The sequence below is a fragment of the Pezoporus wallicus genome, unplaced genomic scaffold, assembly GCF_028554395.1.
Source record: "Pezoporus wallicus isolate ANWC-B61680 ecotype Strahan unplaced genomic scaffold, APGP_CSIRO_Pwel_v1 contig_1876, whole genome shotgun sequence".
Classification (NCBI taxonomy): Eukaryota; Metazoa; Chordata; class Aves; order Psittaciformes; family Psittacidae; genus Pezoporus; species Pezoporus wallicus.
The window spans coordinates 2,180,099-2,202,276 of NW_026638337.1; the positions used below are offsets into that span (position 1 = coordinate 2,180,099).

At 40.0% G+C, this 22,178-nt stretch overlaps 1 protein-coding gene across 3 annotated transcripts in view; it reads right to left on the bottom strand.

The window, feature by feature from the left end:
• Positions 1-22,178, bottom strand: part of STARD13 (StAR related lipid transfer domain containing 13) — a 295,099-nt gene that overhangs the window by 155,978 nt on the left and 116,943 nt on the right. For all 3 annotated transcript variants that reach the window (XM_057410424.1, XM_057410423.1, XM_057410425.1), the window contains one exon: positions 9,814-9,847. In XM_057410424.1, coding sequence (XP_057266407.1) covers positions 9,814-9,847 — 34 coding nt within the window. The remainder of the gene's footprint in view (positions 1-9,813; positions 9,848-22,178) is intronic.

Consider the following 22,178-nt stretch of genomic DNA (forward strand, 5'->3'; position numbering starts at 1 on the left):
TTGTGTTCTGATTTTTCTATATCAAGAAGCCTTGACCTGCTGCTGGCTGAGACTATGCTAAGATCTCGGATGAGTGGTCTGGTGTGCATGAGTAGATATGGATGCTCTCCATACCTACAGCACTAACCAGAGTTCCTTTTGGTGGCGAGCTCAGCATGGGCAAAGGACAGAGCAAAAGGCAGCCAGCATGATGGGGACCGACATCTGAACACCAATCAGCTCATGGACCAACATGCATGAAAATAAGCTCTTGACAAATAGTTTGAATGTTGAATTAGAAAAAAAATGTAAATGTTTCAACTGCCACCTTTTGTACAAAAACCACTGATTATAATCTAAGGCTGTAAGGTTTGTGAGGGAAGAACTCCCATTCTGCCTGTATGGTGCTCAGAGGGACACTACTCCAGGCCTGAGGCCCATTGTTACTACCTCAGTACCAACAATTTTAAAATATTAAATAGCAGTCCAAGTAAACTGTAGTTTTAAGACCTTGCTAAAAGAACTATATATATTTCATGAAATATAATGTTACTGAGCTTCTCATTTCCTCAGCTATGTAGAGGAATTGTTTGATTCTGAAATGCTGCAAAAAGTGGAGATTTTTTTTTTTTTCTTTACAGATAGAAATAATTTTCTATGCAGGTATAAATGCATCATTAAGAGACTGATCCTAACCCCACCAAGTGGCTGGTGACTGCAGCTGACACAGGTTCTACAAAGGAAGGATCCTTAATATTCTACAGGATAAAGCTGCGAGATTTGATGCTAGAATCAGTTATTTTCTCAGAATTGAGGACATTTAAAAAGAAATCAGCAAACATGGATTTGAAAACCATTCAACCAATCTAATACCTTCAGTCTTATTTATGGATGCGCATTTTCCTGACTTTTATAAGTAAGCTTTTCTCACAAGGAAGTGTTATCTTAGTGTGAATTACATAATACATGCAATCATATATTGCAGTAAGGATATATCTTTAGATCTCCAGTAAGCTAAGATTTCCAGAAAATGAAAGTTATTAGTAAGCCACAGAAAATGATAACTGTAAGTGCTCATGTAATAATAATAAAAGAATACACACACGCACACACACATATATATATTTTCACCAGTTGTAGTTTGTGGAATGAATTAATTTTTCCTCAACTTTGCTTAAAAATAAAGTCAGCATTTCCTTTTGTATTTCCACACAGAAGTCATCCACACCAAACTGCAAACATTGCATACTTCACAGTCTGTTCTTCCTATTTAAAATTTGCAGCTCATACTAAAAACCTGCATGGCAATCATCAGGCAGACCTATGCCATGCACAGAGTGCACCAGGCAGCTTCTTAACTGCTCAATACACTGCTTAACTTTAATCTTTGTGTATGTCAACTGTGACATAAACCCATTAGTTTTCACGAGAATTACACCAGAGAAAAAGTTGTTCTCTTGCTTTAAAACAAATTGTCCTGAGATACCCAATAGCCTTGGAAATCAAGAAACATGCCAGGGTAGGTGCATACCTAATATAAACAAATTTCAAACAAAAGCTTAAAGCCATTACCTTCTTAGACCCCATGTCAAAAGCCAACACTTCACCAAGGCCGGAACAGCAGTTTCAGATGCACTTCAGATCCCACTGTACCCAGCTTTTCCTATTCTACTTGGCTCTTGTCAGCCCACACCAAGAATTTTGTGTTCAGATTTGGTCCCCGCTATGATCCCCACTAAGATGTGGACAGGCTGGGGAGGGTCCAGAGAAAGGCCACAGGGATTATCAAGGGGCTGGGAAGCCTGCTGTATGAAGAAAGGCTGAGAGAACTGGGCTTGATCAGCTTTGAGAAAAGGCAGCTCATGGGAGACCTCACCACCATGTTCCAGTATTTAAAGGGTGGCTACAAAGAAGATGGAGAGTCCCTTTTCACAGGAAGTCACATGGAAAAGACGAGGGGTAACAGACACAAATTACTCCTGGGGAGAGTCCAACTGGACAAAGGAGGAAAATTTTTCACAATGAGAACAATCAGCCATTGGAATAACCTCCCCAAGGAAGTGGTGAATTCCCCATCGCTGGATACTTCTAAGATTTGGCTGGACAGAGTGCTGGGACATTCTAGTTTAGGTCATGCTTTGCCTAGAAAGATTGGAGCAGATGATCCTTGAGATCCCTTCTAACTTGGTATTCTATGATTCTATGACTTAATAATACCCAACTATAATGCAACCTTCTGTCTGTCTGTTTTCTTGCATTTGCCTTTCTTACTGCTCTGCCCTCACGAAGACACAGAGCCAAAATCACAACTGACAAATGCCATTATATGCAATGGAATTATACATGGGATGGCTTGCATGCCTGTGCAGCTCTGGCCTCCTCCTGTTACCGCATTTCAGCTGTGGCTTGACAGCATGGTGGAAATCACTAATTTGTTTTCTCCTTGTACTGAGTGCTCAATAAATACCAGCATCTCTATGTGAATTTCTGTCATAGCAACTTGCTGGCCTGGATGGAATCTAATACAGACAACAGGAAGAGCAGAGACTGGATGGTTTTCATTTGAAAAGCTTGCTAAAGAAACTCTCCTGTTTCTTAGGAAGGTGCCCCTGTAGTTGACATTAACACTACACAGCTCTCTGTCCTCCTCTAGTGGTCCCATTGTATTTAGGGAGAAGCTTATGCAGTGATTACTTCTTTGAAGTTAATGTGGTTATTACTCACCTGCAACATGTTGAGATCTTGCATTCAATTCTAATATGAGCAGCAGTAAAAGGTCTCATCTCTCTGGTGCTCATGGAAGTGGAAACTGGTATCTTTGGTCATAGCCAGTCACAGCTACAAAGATTCTGTGTCGTCTTGTGCCGTGGTCATCTCCTCTGAGAAGAGGCTGCACCATGGCAGGTTATTCAGTAGCATGAAACAGTGGCATGGTCTGACGGTGATCCCAACAAAAGGTCTTATGTTGCAAAAGGTCAGAAGCTGGTTGCTTTGTTCCATAGCTTTGTTGCCCCAAATAACTAAGATTAAACATATGTTCCAGTCAGAAGCATTTCTCTGTGTTTGCCTGCCTGACTTGCAAAAAAAGAAACAGAGCAGAATCGATCTTGTGTCCTGAGCTTTTCAGAGAGGGGCTACATGTCACTCCAGTACAGCACAAAACCTCAGTCATTAGGAATTGATCCTAAAGGGTTAAATAGCAAAAAAAAAAAACAAAAAAAAAACAAGAACCTAGAGAACTGTTACATGAGGGAAATGTTTTCTAATGAGAAACACTAAATTGCAGGAACTGCTACCCATTAGAAATAGTTTCTGTGAAAACAAAGGACTCCTACCATATAGCTCATTCTCCCATGTGCGTGTGTCAGAGCTGTAATGTTTAATTAGAATTATACACCACTAAAAATTCATTTTGCTGCTTACAAACTTTAAAATGTCTAATCTTCAAATATTTGAAGTTAAACCTTGCCCAGGAAATAAAATACAAGGACATATCTTGCATAGTGGCTACCAGAGAGGTCTGAGGGAAAGGTCTAACTGAACCAGAAAACAGGTATACTAGATTTTTTTATTATTCAGTGAAATTTTTCCAGGCATTTGTTACTTTTGTAATAATGTTAAATGCCAAAATGTGGCCTCTGACATGACTCTTGGAAAATGCCAGCTTAAAGAAAGTTGTTTGCTCATATTCAATGGAACTGAATATGGCTGGCTGTTTGCAACCTTTGCAAGACATTTGTTCAGTCACAGAAGAAAAACACTTGAGAATCCTAATGGCTGACCTTAGTTACAGGAAACCAACACCCCCTTATTCCAAAAGAGGCAAAACTTTACAGTAATTTATCAATTTGCATCAGACTGCCATTTACAGCAAGATTCCTGTCATGTCTCAAGAGTAGTTACAAACCCAAGCTCATCTATCAGCCCTTTAGTGCTCAGCTCTCAGCTCCACTGTAAACAAAAATGAGTTAGGAAAAATGTTTATAATACCGTCATTCTGAAGCCACCTATATTTTGTACAGTTATTGACTAGATACTATTTTTAACATTTATCAGCTCTTGACTTCTCAATATTTTTCTTTCTTATTAAAAATGTTGACAGAAAATCAAAGTTACAGAAAGAACTACTTTCTGTAGGGAAATGGAGGGAGATATTTAGAATGACGTTGAGTATTACTATGTGTCTGAAGTGCCTTTATACATTACTGCTTCATGGTTTCTAAAGCATCTTACATAAAATTCAGAGTATTTCTTAACAGATCAAGCTTTTGTCTATAATTCACATACTAAAGCAGTAAACATACATGGTTTTAATCTTCACTTCTGCTGTTTGTTGGTTTGTTGTTTCTTTTTGGGGGGGTGGGTGTTGTTTTTGGTTGTTTTTTTTTTTTTTTTAGAAACAGGAATATCCTGAGATATACATAGTAAGGGTTCTCGTTTTCCTCTTGCTTTTGAAAGCTGAGGATCAGAGTTTGCCCTCAGCTGCTCCAGTACATCAGTAGAAGTTGAGTAGTGAAGATATGCCTTTCAGAAGAACAAAGAATGGGTTTGTTCTATCATTTCTGATTATGAAAGGAACATGTAGTCAGGAAGTGGCAATCTCAGTGCCTCAATTTGGGAGCCAAACTGGCACTGTACACGTTAGAACAAGAGACAAATGAAGCACTCTGAAGAATCACTGAATGCAGAACTCTGAAGCACTGAATGCAGAAAAAGCACCAAGTCTTTCTACTTCTAATTTGAGCAATACAGAGCTTAACTAGTTAACAGGCCAATACCACCAAACAGCTGGGTTTATTCATTAGTTTACTTCCAATGTACCACTGCTGAGGAAAACAGCCTGTTCCTTTTTCAATCCAAAGTGAGCATCTCCGCTTTGTGTTGGAAACATGTCTAAGTGATCACATTCTGCTTTCTAGTAAATTCATGGGATCACTGGATGGGGATGTTTTATTTTCCCCAGTTATTTTAGGTTAGGTTCTCATCCTGGGTAAACTTTTGTAGCCGGAGTAATGACAGCAGGAGCCTCTGCTAGGTCTTGGGGAGGGGCTGCCAAATGTCTACCCCAGCTGCTGCTCTTTGCTGCAGAGGACGGGACAAGGGGGCTCATGCCACGGCCTCAGCTCCACCTCCAGCGCGCTTGCCAGGCATCTGCGGCATGTGAAAGGCTGAAAGAGATCACCTTCTCCATCTCCCCATAAGCAAGAGGAAAATCCCAGTACAGGTTATGGTTCTCTGAGCCACATTCATTTTCCTGTTTACAGCATGATTAACTCATAACTCCTACCCAGGGACTGCAGCAAAGGTAAAATACAAACATGAGCATAAAACTTTTTACGACCAAGGAAACACAAAAATATGTAACCAGTGGGAACAACTGTACGTGGGTTTGATCTGGTGGTGAATCAAGCACCTGCAGTTTCTAACAAGATGAAGTTGCACCTCCCTCTCCGTTCCCAGAATCATTTGCTTTGTTGGCAGTTGGTCATATACAGCTACTATATAGCACAGTGCTACACTACAGATATCTCTCCTTGAAGTCAATGAGAATTATGCCTGGACAAACACTGCAGGATCAGGCTATTCATTAAAGCCCTGGGACCACAACTACCTCTGACTTTTGTAATATATCAGCCAAGGATGCACAATTATCCATGCAGTACTTCTGAAATGGCCAAGGTCACATGAGGATTTTATTGTATTACTGCAGTGCACCATCTTCCTTGCCAGCCCATTGCTGTCTGCTCCCGACTACATTACCATGCATCAGCAAATACACGAGCATGCTGCTATATTTAGTGTTTCATACATACCACTAAAATACAGGATGTGTCAGCTTTTAATCTGACTTCAGAATTTTGTCAGCAAAGTAAAAGCTCGTTTTCCTTACTAGTGATGAAGTGTGCTCTGTTACTCATCTTGAGCTATGTGGCAATAACTTTAAAATACATTAGGCAGCTAGAACGCTCAAGCTGAATAGGATGAGTTTTACTAAGAGATATACTGGGAGATAGTAAGGATGCATAACGCCAGTCACCTAGGCACTAATAGTGACTACTGCAGGCTGTATAAAACCCAGCAGCAATCTGACAGAGGAACAGCTAACCAAGGTGTTCTCTGAGGTACCACAGCAAACAATTAGGACCACCTGGGTTATTAATCTAGAATAGAGATAGGTGGTGCAGATGGGGTTTGGTGTTATGTACCTGGCAATATGAGAAAAGCATTAATGATGATGACCTGAACAGAGTGGTACACTGCATGGCAATAGTACTGGGGCAGTCCTATTAATGACATCATTTATTAATGACAGCAGGACCGTGGTTTAATGGTTGGAACCACAGTTACCACTGGGATAGCCATGGTCATTCTCAAACGATTCAGTGGATGAAGCACGTGTTTTCACACATCTTGGTTAAGATGCAGAATAGGGTATTTTTATTTTTACATATTCATAAAACTTGCTTAATCATGCCATCACATACAAGCAGTGCAAGTGTGAATCGTCTTCCTGTCTCTTGCTTCTACAGAAAGCCGACAGCTTGCTAACCGACAGACTCATGTCTGCCTACATGAAAACTTGGGCTCTTGCAAGTGCCTCTTGCACTTTGCTAACTACATCTTAAAGACTGTGGGTGACACCACATTTGCAACCTAGGTCTAACTCCTAATAACACTGTTTTTACTTAGTGGTGTGCAGTTATACAAATATATAAATTTCCAAGATTTTATGGAACCCCACCTCAACCCAACCTAGGGCTGTCTGTCCCAGCCCCATGATGCTGCATCAGGGCTGTTCTCCAGCTCTGCCACAGCCCTGCCTGGCCATGGGACCCAACCTGCAGACTGACATCATCCTTTGCCCATCCCTGTTCCCAGGGCCTTGTCTGGCTGTCCTAGAGCTGTGTCTGACTTGTTCTTGTGTCTGTTCCTGGTCCTCAGGGAGCCACCAGCTCATGCTGCACCCTGATACTATTAAAGAAAACAGCAGCATAAATTCACACCTCTAGAGTCACATCTTATCATTATTTAATATTGTTCCCAATGCCTCATTTTTCAAATGGTCAGAACATCATTATTTCCAGTGCATGCACTGTTAAAATTACCAGTGTTACTGCCTCTGGAAATAATAGTACTAGGCCTGGCTAGCAGGCAGCAAAACTGCCAGCTACAGTGATGCTTCAGAGGAGGTTCCCTGGGTGGCTGAGTGGTCTGTGCAGCTACAGCTTTTCTTAGGACACATTTCAGCATCCTGCTTAATATACTGTAAGATACCCACTGCAAATCCAGAGAATGGAAGCCCCAAAATATTGCATCTGTTTGTTTTAAAAGGTTTAAAAAGGTAAAATAAAATGGATGCAAGAGAGAGAGCAACAGTCCAGAGGGCAGGGTTATCTCCTTCACACATAAATATGGTTTACGTGGAGAATGACTAGAAGCCAAGGACAGCCCAGCCCTGGAGAAAGAGCTGCAGGATCCCCCCACCCTGGCTGCAGCAGCTCATAGCTGCCCTGTGCTGGGATGGGGTCAGAGGGGCCATCTCCATCCAAAACTGCTGATTCTGTATGGTGGGAGGGCAAGGTGCTGCCCCACTACGAACCACTGGTACTCTGGAAAATGATTACTCCAGGCTTTGAGAGCTCTAGTTTGAGAGAACTTGTCCCAAGAAAGAGGTCAGAGGAAGAAATGAAGATTGCAAAGCAGTAAGAAGTGATAATGTAAGAGGAAAATGGTGCAGAAGATGAACTTGAGCAGAAGAGTGCTGCGCTCTGTGTGTGGCCAGTATGAGCAGGACGGTTTTTCTTCTCACTCAAGAAATTCCAAAACAGAAAAAAATTGTTATCCAGAAAACAGAGAAAATATCAGAAATGTTTAAGAACTACAAAACTGGAAAGAACCCTGTCCCGCGGTCCAAGACACAGATTTGGCTTTTATTGTAACTTAAATCACGTTTTCTTTCTCTTTTTTTTTTTTAATGCTTTAACGTAACAAATTTCTAGGCCAAAATTTTCAAAGCCAAAGGAAAATCAAAACTTCTCACTTTGAAAACTGTTTAGATCACAGCATATCAAGACGTGCACACCTATTTTACAGAAATTATTTGAAATAGAAACTACAGGATGCTAATCTATCCTGTAAAATGGTTCGGTCTGAAGAAATAACCATTTTCTGACAGAAGCATTTTAATGATAAATTTATTACCAGCTCTATCATGTGCTAGATTTCCATGATTAAAGTTCCACCTCAGTGACCAAACTGTGTTAGAAAATGATCTGCCATTCTTCTTTAATGCCTGTAGTTATCTTATTTTCAACCACCATGTTCTACTGTAAAGATGCATGCTAAACTTCATCTCTTTTAGTGACAGTGGTAATGTTATCATAAAAGTAAAGCAATTAAAAAATTAATCATAGTAAAAAATTGGAGCACTGTTAAAATACTCCGTTTCTTTATAAAGCAAGCCTTTGGTGTCACAGAGCAGTTTTGATCCAAGCAATTAAAACAATAAAAAACAATTGCTAAATCAATGTCAGAATTGATGGAGTTTGTTTAGCTTTGTAAAGGCACAGGCATATGTTTCATTGGCAAATAACATCATGGAATAAATCCACATACAATTCATAAAGCATAAAAAGTTGATGTGCACAAAACTTGAATGAAAAGACTTGTATTTCCACTGTGCTCAACAGCTTCATGTTTTATTGACCCAAGTATATGAGGGTGAAATTGCCTATGGAGACCGGCGTTTTCTAGGCCACAGTTTCTGGCATTTTGCTAAGTCAGCACGTTTGCCAGCAGAACCATTGAATCAGTGACACTGGCTGCAAAAAGCTTTGTTCATCTGTTTCTAACTGAATTAAGGTGGCCCTTGGAAAGAACTGAGGATGCAATTTAGAGCAGAGACAGATGCTACTCTGACCAAGATGAAACCACTGATTTAGCAAAGTGGCTTAAACTAGTCCTTCAGGCCAAAAAAAAAAAAAAAGAGATGTAAAGTCATCTAGGGACAGAGCGATAATTACAATAATGACATCCAATTGCTTTCATTTTAATTGACACACACTGCATAGATATTGACTAACAAAACAGAAAAAACAGTTGGAAATGAGTGACTCTGGAGGTCAGTTGGTTTATGACTGAAATATTTCTAGCTGGCAAAGGCTTTTGTGGGAATGAGGATTCACTTAGACTTTGGGGACATTTCTTATTGCAAAACTGTGGAGCTGTTATTAAATTCCAGTAACCCACATTCTGGGAAGCAGTTTCTTTTCTCTGTATTTCTTAATTGTACTTCATTACAATTTAATAAGGACATTTACCCTCAATTAAGCAAATCATCCAAGCAGTTGCTTATGCCTGGTTGCAACGAATTGGTTTTGTCAAATGCGGGTTTAATTGCGTGTTAAGTATCTTGCTGAATCAGAATCTCTGTGTGTGTATATGTCTATCCAAACCTTTCCTTAGCTCCTGGCATGATAATGTGAGATTCAGGGAATCCATGTCTTTAACTCCTCCTACTGTGCAGATTGACTCGCCTCACATACACCTGTGTCATGGCAAGCACTTTAGTCCTACTCTGACACCAACAACAAATATTTGGTCTTATCCTTGATATTTCATAACTCACCTTGTAAAGTATTAGTCAAAAGTTGCTGGATTATCAGCTTTCCTAAGAACCATGTATGTTCTACACCACTACATTACAAACAACAGCGTGCAAGTGATTGTAGCAACTACACTGACCAGTAGTAGAGATTCCTATGGGTCCTCTGTCAATGCATGAGTGTCTACACAAGCCACCAAGAAATTTCAAGAAGTAATACAGTGTCCTACCTGCTTTTTCCTTACACAGCTTCTGAAACAGCACCTGTAAGAAAAAAAATAGATAATTCTTTAATAATTATACTTTTTCCCTTTAAAGAAGTCCCACATTTCAGAATGACAATATATATCATTATTAATCATCACAACCTTATACAAGGCAAAAAATACAAAGCTCATCAATAAAAATAATTGTTTTTTTTTGCTAAGGACAACCTGGTGCCCACTTCCAAGCCAGGTTCATCTGTTTTGCATGGAGTGAGCTGAGGAATGGTCTCTGGCCCATGCAGGGTATGTCCTGAAGAGATTTGAGGTCCAGCACACTGGAACATACCTGAGTGTGTCTCACAGTGCTGGTGGAGCTTAGGGAGCACACAGCCCACCAGCAAGATGTGTGGGCAGCTGTACTGACAGGTGGGAAACAGGACACTGTGGCTATAGCTACTTAGAGTGGCAGAGTGATGGTTCTTGTCCATCTGTGACCTGGAGAGGGTCCCTCTGCCTGAGGGACATGGCCAAACTGGCTTGTCATGTTGTTTTCTCCATGTTTTTCATCTCCTTCCTTCGAGTTTGCCACACTATCTGAAACTGGTACCATTAACACTATATTTGGGTACTCCTCTTGATCCATATTCTCTTTAATAAGTTTCAGTACCCAAATGAGGATGCTGTTGCCAGTGATTAAATGCATATCAGCTGTTGTCCTTTCATATGCTGGATCTATCAACTTTCCCAGCAATGAAGCCTGTAAATGAAATAAGCATAACGGGTAGAACTACATCTAATTATTATTTTTTTTTTAATTAAACAGAAGGCTAAACTGATTCTTCCAGATACCAGTGAACTCACAGGTGTGAAGTGCCCAGTCTGCAGCCAGCTGAAAAGGCAGACACTCCTGTGCCTTGCAGTGACACACTCCCTGTTCTCCTTATCTGCTTGTCTCCATGTGGACAACCATCTGCACCTTTCCATTAGACACACCAAGCACTCCATTATCTCTTCAGCCAATATTGCCTCTGCAGCCTTAATAAGAACCTGTCTATAGAAACACAGTTTTTATTTACCTTTTATTTAATGAAGAATTTTACTGAGATACTGGAAAATTCCTCCTGTAAGCACAGTACTGAACTGGTTAAGCATCCTTCTTCATAACAGGAAAAACACAGCTTGATTTCAGATGCTTTTCGTTCTGCAATGAAATCTCATAGTAAAAAAGCCTCTGGCTCCATTTGAAAGTCTGCCTGAGCAGCATCTGAAGTTAGCCTGCCTTTAGCCAGCAAAGACCAAGCGAGGTGGTCACTTCTAGATGGGAAAATAATGAGTGGCAGAGTCCAGAAGAGGTTTTATTAATGCAATTTGTAGCTTTGCTTTGGTTCCAAGTTGAGGCCAGCTCTGGCTCCTGCACACTGCTTGCCTGGACTGAACTGTTTTGTACAGATTTCATCCAGGCTCCCTTTTGATTTTTAGCTCAGTGATGGTGAAATACCTGCAGAGGCTGGAGCTGAGCCCCCTTCCCCAGTGAGGGCCCACCAGTGCCAGGCTCTGTGCTACCTGCACAGACCCTCATGCCAGAACTCTTCAGCTCGTGCTCTTACGGAAGCCGAGGAATTCATCTTCCCCTTGGTCTTCTACAGCCCAGAAAAGGAGAATGTGCTCCTGATTCCTATCTGGCTGAAGAGGAAATTCATCTTATTTCCTAAGACATTCTACATGGGCCCATTCTGCAAAGATGAAGGAGCAGAACTACAGCACTACATACCAAAATTTCTCTAGCAGCATCCCTTACGAGTCAGTGCTGAGCCCTCAAGAGTGGGTTTAGCAGAAGCATCTCACTTCCACAGAGGGGTGTGAAAGTCAAACACAGGCTGTGTGGGTTGGAAAGGAATACACAGGTCCCACATCAGTGTGCTAGGTTTTTGAGATGCCTTTCTGAGTGAGACAATATCACTCTGTCTCTCCAGTGTGCAGCCAACCATGCTGTTCTCAATCACCGTGCTGGGGACAGGCACCAGAATTTTAGCATCATGACTCTGGCATAAATGCAGTGGAGGCGGGTGCCTAAATCGCCATACTGAATCTTGGGATAAGCACTTCCTGAAGAATACATTAATGGTATGTGAATTAAAATAAACACGTCAATCCTGCATGGATAGCCAGTTTCTGTGTTCTAGTACAGACAGAAGGGCACCAGCTATTAAAATCAAACCCAGGCTATGTTAACCTCCAAAATCTTTTTAGGATGCTACACAAAAAGGCTGCAAATTGTTGCTGGAATGATCCCAAATGGAAACAGAAGGCTGCCAACTAAAAGTGATTTATGGAAATAATAATGATAATGCACTATATAACTGATTGTATAACAAAATGCATTTATTGGAGGACTAGCATCCCATCTGAGCAGCATGGCACAATCTAATCAAATACATAGAAACCATGGACCAAAAGAGTACAACTCTAGCCAAAAGGCTGTTGCAGCACCTGCTGCTATGAATAATAAAGAAATCATTTGCTCACAACTCCAGCTGTAGCAATTTTGCAAGTGGAAGCCAAAATCAAACACATTCTGCTGATAGAACCATGTGTTATTTGCTGAAGCATGTAAACCAGCATTCAGAAGACAGAAATTTATGAAGACACTGTGTCCACTTCTCCCCCTTCATCAGTCCTGCATCTCTGCGAGGCCATTCCATGTTCATCTATATGAGCAAAGGCACCCAAGAAGCCTGCCTGTTCCGCACCACCTTTATGATCAGAACAGGAGGAGACAATCTGGTGAATCAGGCAAGCCTACCCTCAGCAGTGGTGTGACTCACAGTGAAGTGAAGCTCAGAGGGCTCACCTACACTTCTGAAGAGAAGATGGCCTCTGATGAGGCTGAAGCACCATACCCAGGTTCATCCACCTGACTCACCAGCTCTGGCTTTGTTATGAACTGTACTGAAGAGCTCTGCTTGAGCAAGCCAGCTATTGGGAAGCATTCCCTTAGCAGTGGGAACAAGGGAACACCCAGTTCCAGCTGGCCTTGGCAAGGGACTGGTCCCTGGCCCACATTTATATTGTCCTATAAACATCACCTTTGAATACACAGTATTAAATTTATGGGTCCTGTATAGATGAATAAGATCCCTGGAGAAGAGCTTAGAAATCATTACCTGAATCTGAACCTTGCAGAGTAAGATGAAAATAATGTCTCTGTTCAGCAGATACCTAAACCAGGGACATCTTTAAGCATGTGAGCGATCCCATTAAAGCCACCTTTCACTTACATCTGAAAAAGCGTATCTGGGGCACAGAGGGAAGGGAAGGAAGAAAGGCTCCTCTCAGGAGAAATGGAAATATAGTGCATTTATAAAGAACCTGAAAGATATTTGTGAAAGGCATTCTCTGTGGAAACAAATTACTCATACTCCTTGGATTAAGTGGAAGTGAAGGTAGAAGCAAAACACCAGCATTATAAACCCAACAAGCAAAATAAACACCCTCATCAAAAAATTGTTTCTCTCATGCGTACATAATCTTTCACGGTTATAAGTGATCAGGGCATGGAACTCATCAAACAACTGGATTAAATGATTTAATCGTGTCCCAGTAAGCTTACTGTCACATAAAAGCTTTTTTTTTCTGACACAGATGATGAATGTGAAACGGTTGACTTGAACAACTTCAAAACCATTTTAATTTGCAACAGCACAGGGATTCTAGAATGCCAGCCAATTCCATCATATCATATGCCATTTCAAAGAAAAAACCCCACCATTTTGTATCAAAGTCTTTTGCTTCTGTTTTTCTCATCAACTTCTATTAGTTATTAGCTATTTCATGCTCTAATTTCAAATATGCCCAAATCTGCCACTGATATTTTAGAGTATCTGTCAAACTATAATCATTCATTCTCAGGAAATCACACTCTCCCTCCCCCCCCAGAAAAAGTGTATTTGTCCAGCAGGCAAATAACTCTTTTGGATGTTTAATAAAAAGCCAGAGAATTTATTCAACATAGATACGGTATCAAAAATATCACTGCTATCAAATAAACCGTTGAATGTTGACAGGACTACTTGACATCTGCTGTTAATAAAAGGCTTTGGACTCTGCAGTGAGCAACCAGCAGCACCACTCTGAAACACAACACTTCCTTCAGAGGAAAAAAGGATAAATCTGTACAACTTCTTACTGGTTAACTGATATAGAAGGAAAGCCCTCTGAGCTGGAAAAGGTCCCACAAAGTATGAAGACTGAGAATCCTGCTGGTTCATCATTCCAGAAATTTAATAACCTGCTAGGCTTTAATTAAACTGACATATAGACAAGTTCTAAAGGAGGAAACTAGCAATCCACATGCAAAACTCAGTCATCTGATTAGCAGATTTATTACATCCTTTCAGATAGATGTTGACAGAAGGAAAGAAAATCCTAGTTACTACTTCAAAATAAAATGCTACACCCTTAAAGAGGAAGTAATAATAATAATATCATGACACTCAACAACATCAGCCTTAACTTGAAGTTGCCTGGCCCCAGCATGGCATCTTTAGTTCCTTAAAGAGTTAGTCAGCTGAGAATAATGGCAATATTGAAGTAATCCCATAGAAAATGCTGTGAAGACCATTGTGTCAGAAATCAGAGTTCTCTCAGAGATTTGGCACCAATATTCAGAACAGGCTTGAAACTTCTGCTGGACTTAGGTGCTTCTGTTGCATTTCAAAGGCTGACAACAGGGTTCATAATTGTCCTTCAAAATAACAACTGCTGCGGAGGTGTATTTAGAGTCCATGCTTAACGTACAGCCTCAGTGTTATTAGAGAAGTCACCTGGGGCATGGAAGACACATGTTTTGCCAGGTTAGACAGTAGTGGGAAAGGGAAAGTCACAATTTCTTCCACTGAAGCTAAACTATCATGCTGCAAACTATTTCTGACTGATGGGTTCAAAGAAAGAAAGAAGAGTAAATAGCTCCCTGCTCTGCAGTTGAGCAAGTCCTCTTGCTCATTCACAAGAAGTGTGGCCAGCAGGTTGAGGGAGGTGATTCTCCCTTTCTATTCTGCTCTTGTGAGAGACTCCACCTGGAGTACTTTGTCCAGCTCTAGGACCGCCAAGATGAGAAGGACATGGGCCTGTTGGAGCAAGTCCGGAGGATGCTGTGAAGATTACCAGAGGGCTGAGGCACCTTTCCTATGAAGACTGGTTGAAAGGGCTGGGCTTGTTCAGTCTGAGAAGGCTCTGGGGAGACCTTTGAGCAGCTTCCAGTGCCTAAAGGGGACCTACAAGAAACCTGGAGAGGGACTTTTTACAAGAGCATGTAGGGATAGGACAAGGGGAATGGCTTTAAACTGAAAGCAGGTAGATTCAGATTACATATTAGGATGAAATTCTTCATTATGAGAGCTGTGAGACCTTGGAACAGGTTGCCCGGAAAAGTTGAGGCTGCCCCATCTCTGGCAGTGTTCAAAGCTAGGTTTGCGACAGGGCTTGAAGCAACCTGGTCTACTGGAAGGTGTCCCTGCTCATAGTGTGGGGGGTTGGAAACAGGTCGTCTTTAAGGCCCCTTCTAACCCAAACCATTCTATGATTCTATTCTGATCTATGAAGTGGGGAAACTTGGGTCCAGATCCCCTTTTCTAGACTCTTTAATATTTGGAATAAGAAAATACTATTAAAAACTCAGTGTTCTTATGCTGTTCTCATCATAGTATTTTAAAACAGTGTAAGACATTAAGAATACCCACAGCACTGATCAAAGCAATCTTGTTCCTCACATGAATGTTAGCTTCAGTGGGGGTATCTGCTACTGGACTGGACTGAGCACACTTCCTAGACCCAAAGCCCAGGGTACATTTATGAGCCCTTCCTTAATCATCCACACTGTGCAACTGCTGCGTCACCTTAGCTGCTCCAATTAACCATCTACAAATTAAAACTTAGCATAGGTCAAGAGATCAGGGACTACTTTCAAATGGCAGAATAGAAGTAGATTCTGCTCTAGATCTGTTTCTTGCCACCCTGCAGAGTCCTCCAGCACCACCTCTGCATCCTTAAGCACTACCTCATGTTGTACTTTGTGGCCATTTTTATAAATGAACATTTATAAAATAACATTTATAAAATAAAATTTATAAATGAACATTTACACATTGTTTAAATTTGTAAATCGTAATATTACTTGATGCAAATTGAAAGGATTTTTAAGGCTTCATCCTGTTCCTAGCATAGCTCATTGAGATGTTTGCTGGTATCTAACCTGCACTACAGTGTGCTACCAAAACTGAACCAAACCAGTCACAAATGAATCCAGTTCTGTAGAAGCACTGAACACAGAGTTTCCACAGATATTTTTAACCTCTGACACTTCATCTTGTTTTCCTGAAAGCTATATAAAGTTTCAAGGAGTTGTCAAGAAAGGAATGTAAATAAAATAAACTGTGTTTCCTTGTAGTTGACATAGTCTACTTTTGTCATTTTAATTTATTTCTTCACTTTAAACTAGCAAAATCATACAAATTGTCTTTTTTCTTTTTTTTTTTTTCCTGGTTTCTCCGAGGATCTGGCATACAGAACCTTTCAATCCTGTGCAAAGAAAAGTGAATGCTAATATTTGATTATGATACTTCTAAAATGACCTGAAGGGATTCAAGCATTCAGAAGAATTCAGAGGATGAAGAAATGTCTTTTGAAAACCATAGACTTAATATGCTAAGTTATATTCTAAAAAGATGAAATACTGTAAATATTGCCTGAAGATATAAAAGCATATTTTATTGTTGCGCACAGCTTTAAAGAACATTTAATGAACATATGAAAATTATTTTCCCTATTTTAGTGTTTTAGTTAGCAAAGTAAGACTTGTTTTTAAAACGCATTTTACAGTAAATATTTCTTTCAAAATTTACACCAAGATCAGTGCCAGTTTGAAAAGCACTGACATAAAAAGAAGGATATAGATTTGCAGTACACAGAAGACAACTGAATAAATCTATTTTGCCTACATACTAATGATAAAAGTCCAGAAAGTAATGTGACATTTCACATGGCTGGAGTTTTGAAACCTTCGATCAAATAGAAAATGGGCTGCAGTCTATCTCACAGTGAAAAATTCTGAATGACCCGTTAAAGCAAAAGCATTACACTAAGTGGAGCAGGGCAATAATAAAGTCTGTAACAATGAAAACCATTTCAACAATGTTCAAAGGGAAACTAGAAGAAAATGAGCTGAAAGACTAATGGTAAATGAACATGCATTTTGGTAACTGTAATTTATCATACTTAACTAAAAAAACCCTCACATTATGTTAACAGACCAGGGAGATTTTTACTTCTAGCAGCTGCTAATATGATTTCAAAATGTCAAGCAATTATGGCTCTTGTGGTTATAACCCAAATTTTTATTGAGGAGGATTTGGTTCTAACACCTGAGGAGCAGCCACCTGCAGTGAGTATCAAGCTGTGCCTCTGCAGTATTTGTTATGATATTAAATCAGTCCAGTTGCTCATTTTGCCATCAGACTGGAAGATGCCATTCATCCCTGTGCTCAGCCGGCCATGACTATTCATCCTGCACCAGCACTGGCACTCATCTTGACAAATGGAAAAGGAAAGCAGCAGAACATTAATTTTATCCCCCAAAAGTTTTTGCTGTGTAATTTGTTGCTTTCATCACAAGACCTCCTTTACAGCCATCATTTCCTTTGTCTAACGTTGCCCTGATGCAAGAGCTGTGTTTAATATTCTCTAATATCATGTTCTTTTCCTGTCACCATTCTGCATTACCTTTGCTTCTCTTGTGAATTCCTCTATGGGAACATGACACCGTTTGCTATTCTGCAGGGGATCTTTGCAGGTGGATTATAACTTCCATCCATCATAGCTCTGGCTCTGCCCCCGCAGAACAGATGACTGACATTGTAAATGTTACAGGCTGTTTGAAGCAGCAGCCCTAAAGAGCTAACTCTCGGGTCTTCTAAATTCCATTATAATTTTCTTAAATTTTCAGGGATTCTAAATTATGTCCATGTTCTAACCAAAACAAGCTGTGACAAGGACTTTCCTACTTTCACTGTCTTGCCCTTTGTGGTCAGCTGGATATACCTGAGAGACAGAATACAGACATCCAGCTGCAGAAATAGATGCTCCTTGTTTCTTCAAGGTGACCAGGGCAGACAAACTGGTCTGGTCCCATTCAGTAAAGAGTGGTGATATATTCCCACCCCTATCACTTACACAAATTCTCTGTAATACTTTCCACTTTTGTGCTTTTAAAATAGGCTTTTATAGCAGTCAGTATTTTTAAATCTAATTAAAATCTAACCTGACAGTTTGGTACTGTGCTCTTGAACAGGGGAGAGCAAAGCAGGTGCAGTCAAGGAAACAAGTTAAAGAACACATATCCAAGTTTAGTCTACATGGTGCCCTGAATGTTCAGTTCATCCTGCCCAACTCCCAGTACCCACCCTCTACAATTGCTTCCTTACAGGACATAGTTTTGTCATGTCTCAGCAAATCTGGTTCTGTTAAAAAGAACCCTGTCCTCTTTGTGATGCTTTTACCTTTGGCAAGTCCCAGGAGCTCTTAGTCCTTTCGAACTCTGGACTCTGCAGCAGGACTAACATCAACATGCTCAAAACTGTGTAAATATCAATTAACAGTTGTCCGTTAAGATAACAACTTATGCTGCTGTACAAACAAAGACATGACTAAAACCTGGAGATAACACAACACACGTGTGGGGGTCAGGTGGAAATGTGATGGGGTGGAGGTGGGAGGAAGAAAGACAAAAAGAAGAGCAGTGTCTGCCAAATGGTGATGGACAAAAGTGAGAAGCAATAGCAATACCTGTTTTTTACAATCCTAGAACAATACAGTGAGTCACACATTGCTATCATTTCTACCCTCTTGAGTAGGAAGAAGTGCTATATCTATTTTAAAGATAAAATGAAGTGGGAAAAGGTACAAGAGGCCATGCAACAACAAAGAGGGGCATGAAAGCTGCGAACTCTGCTATACTGCTATGGGAAATTTGTGACTTCTAAAGCAAACAATGGTTAGCAATAATCCATGGCAGAACATGAGAACCAAGCCTTATGAGCTCTAGAGCTGTGATGTTATTTTAGCTTGGCCCAGAGTAGTACTTAGCTGAGAATGAACTTCAGACTGCCATTAGCAGCAGTTTGTTTGTTTTCAGTATTGAGTGTCCACAGAAACATTTCATGACAGCCAGGCTCTAAGTGGATATCAGGTATTCTCCTTCACGGTCAATAAAACTAATTATTGTAATACAAAGTCAACCAAAAATGCTCTTTTCCCAGTAAGCCGATGGATTAGCAATCAGTTAAAATCTTGGTCACTATTTTATGCTTTTTGAGGAGCACCAAAACAACTGAGGTTTGTTTAGTGGTCAGTTTTCAGTAAAAGATAAGTGAAGTAAAAGATAAGGGATAAGTAAAGAATAAAGTATTTTATTCAAAATTTCATTTCAGAAATGGCCACTTGACTGCAAATTCTGGTGCAGCCTGTAAGAAAACGAACACTTAACACAGCTGTGACGTATATCAGCATATGCTGTTTATTTTCAAAGTGAACTCTACAACCTGTATAAACACAGGACAGTGTGATGGTGCAAAGTTAATATTTTCATAGAAACGTATACATTTCCTATTGCAGTAGGGTTCACAGTCTCTTCTGCTGTCAGCAAATGCCCAGGTGCAATTCAGATAACTACAACGTAAGCACCTAAACAACTTCGAAGTTCTGAGCCCAGTAATCTGCCTTATTTTTTGCCTCACCTGTCAAGACTATGCAAAACAGTATGTCCATAGTGAGAAAAGCTGTGTGAATTTATGCTGTATTAGAGTTGAGAATCCCTTATGCACATGTGAGCTAAGAACATGAGAGCTGTAATTAAGCAAAGGACCAACACACATGTATGGTTTGAAATGATTTATACTAGGCATGCCTGATGTTAAGCATATGCTTAAACACAATTATTTTTATACACTAACTGCTGTTGGGCTGCATCTCAGTCTGGAGTGACTGGAGCTGGAAGCCTCCACTACCACACAAACATAATACATGAATCAGAATCACCCCCTCTTCACCTCCACAGATAAGTATACACACACACATATACATATATATATATATATTTGTGTATTTGCCTCTGATTAACCCACTTTTCTGTTTTTTTCCCTTCAAAAATGGCTGAGGTTCTGAGACAGCAGGTATCTGTATACCTATACACTGAAAGTGCTGTTGGCTTAATCTGTGATGTCCAGCAAGTCAGTGCAGCACCGACTGAAAAGAGGAATGGATGTTCTTCAGTTAGGCATAGGCATCTCCACTCCCACAGTGATTAGGATTACTGCTGCCAAGACCAAACCCTTAAACAGTTTCATCTCTAACTTCTGCATCTGTATCACTACTAACACACATGTCCAAAGCCTAACTGAAAGCCAGAAGTAAGTGATGTTAGGGTATCCACAACCATAACCGTATTTTATCATTTCTAATTTATTGCATACAGATATCATAAAATGTCAGTACAGAAGCATTAACATCTTGACTTTTCTGCATCATACTATGTTTAAAATTATGGCTAAAAATCATAACATGATACTTAGTTGTCTGCATGCATCCTTCACTTGCATCAGCAGAATGCAGAGATTTGTGATTTGTTAGGGACTGGCTTCAGTTCTCTTCGCCACCCCCTTGCACACTCCTGCATAGCCTAAAGCAGCTTCACACTCATTTAAATACATGTACTACTGACTCAAGCTATTTTAAAGCAAAAAACCTACATAGTTTACTTCCTGACATAGAATAAAATAACTATATTCCCACAGAGGGGTTTTAAAACTGGCATGTATTATTTCTCAGCTGTCATGGACAACCAAACCAAAGATACTCACAGAGCTATCTCTATACTCCCATATGATGAACTGATTTTATGTTTCTCTGCAATGCAGACAAACATTTCATTTCCCTTTTTATTTTTTGGTAGCTAAGCAGTATGACCTTCCTAAAAATATCCAAGGATCCTTCAGTGGAAAGGTCCACAATCTTCTCTCAGTGTCACTGCTCTCAACAGCTCAGTACAATCTCTGAACTGAATTTAAGATTATCTAATTTAAATACAAAGTGGTGCTAGGCAAGTTTCAGACAATAAGAAGAAATATTTAATAAAATTGTCTAACATTTATGACAATATTTGTTGCATAGTTTGTATACCACCATGATATACCACATGTTTATCATGGAGTACAAGTAAATGCTGACAGAATTAATGAAGATTTTTCTGTCACCTTGCATATCTTGTTGTCCTTAATCACTGTGAGACAAATATCATCCTTCTTTGTTTTCTGTTTCATAATTCAAGTTAATGGCCACTGCTTGAAATTTGTTTTTACAGATAGATTTAAGGCACTATTCATCTTTTGAAAAGCAATGATTTGACAAAAAGCATCATTGCTTCAGCTGGTCTTAAATCAAGGTAGGTCGGATTTATATGAACTGAAAGTCAGGTCCAACAAGAATAAACTTTTAAAGTTAAAATTATTGCTGTCAACTCTGAAAATGGAAAGAAAATAAACAGTGTAAAGGATGCACCTTCTGATCACATCAGTCTCTTATATAGTTTTACTAATTCACCATAAGGACTAAAAATAATGCTAACTCACAACAAAACATCTCCACTCAGGAAGCAGCTATTGCTATTCTGTTTTCAAAAATATTTCTTAATTGGCATATTCTAATGTTCCAGGACAAATTAGAATGTGAAAACATTCAGGAAGGGCCTCTCAGTGGTCAAAACCTACTAATAAATGCAAGAAAGGAATCTCACTGTCCTATGTTCTTTGGCAGGGCTTCTGGATTATTGTCAAAATGCCTACCTGTCAACAACTCTGGTGATACCAGCTGCTGGCAAACTGGATACTTAGATGCCTCTCTACTGTTACAGCTTGAATTCTGTTTTCTGTTTCAGCATGGAGACATACATTTGATTAGCAATGGTTTTGTATTATTACTGGGGGTGTGTTTGTGGGTCATCATGGTTGTAAGATCACCAGCTCTCCACTCCTTGGGGACCTCCATGCTGTACAGAGAACAATAGCTGTCAGTGGCACCTGGACAGATGGATGGGGCAACAGCTGCAGGACTTTCCACCAGAAACTCCATCTGTATGGAGAACAGTCTGGGTGCAACCAAGATAGCCACAGTTCTGGAGACAAGCATGTGAAACAACCATGAGTGCAAGTGCTTAAATTGCCCGACCATTAGTATGCTTTTATGGTACATGGTGGAAAACAGCTGGCATCAAATCATGCTTTCCTTTACCACTTAAACCAGGTGGAAGAAGATGTAGGTAACTCTCAAAAGAATAAATAAGA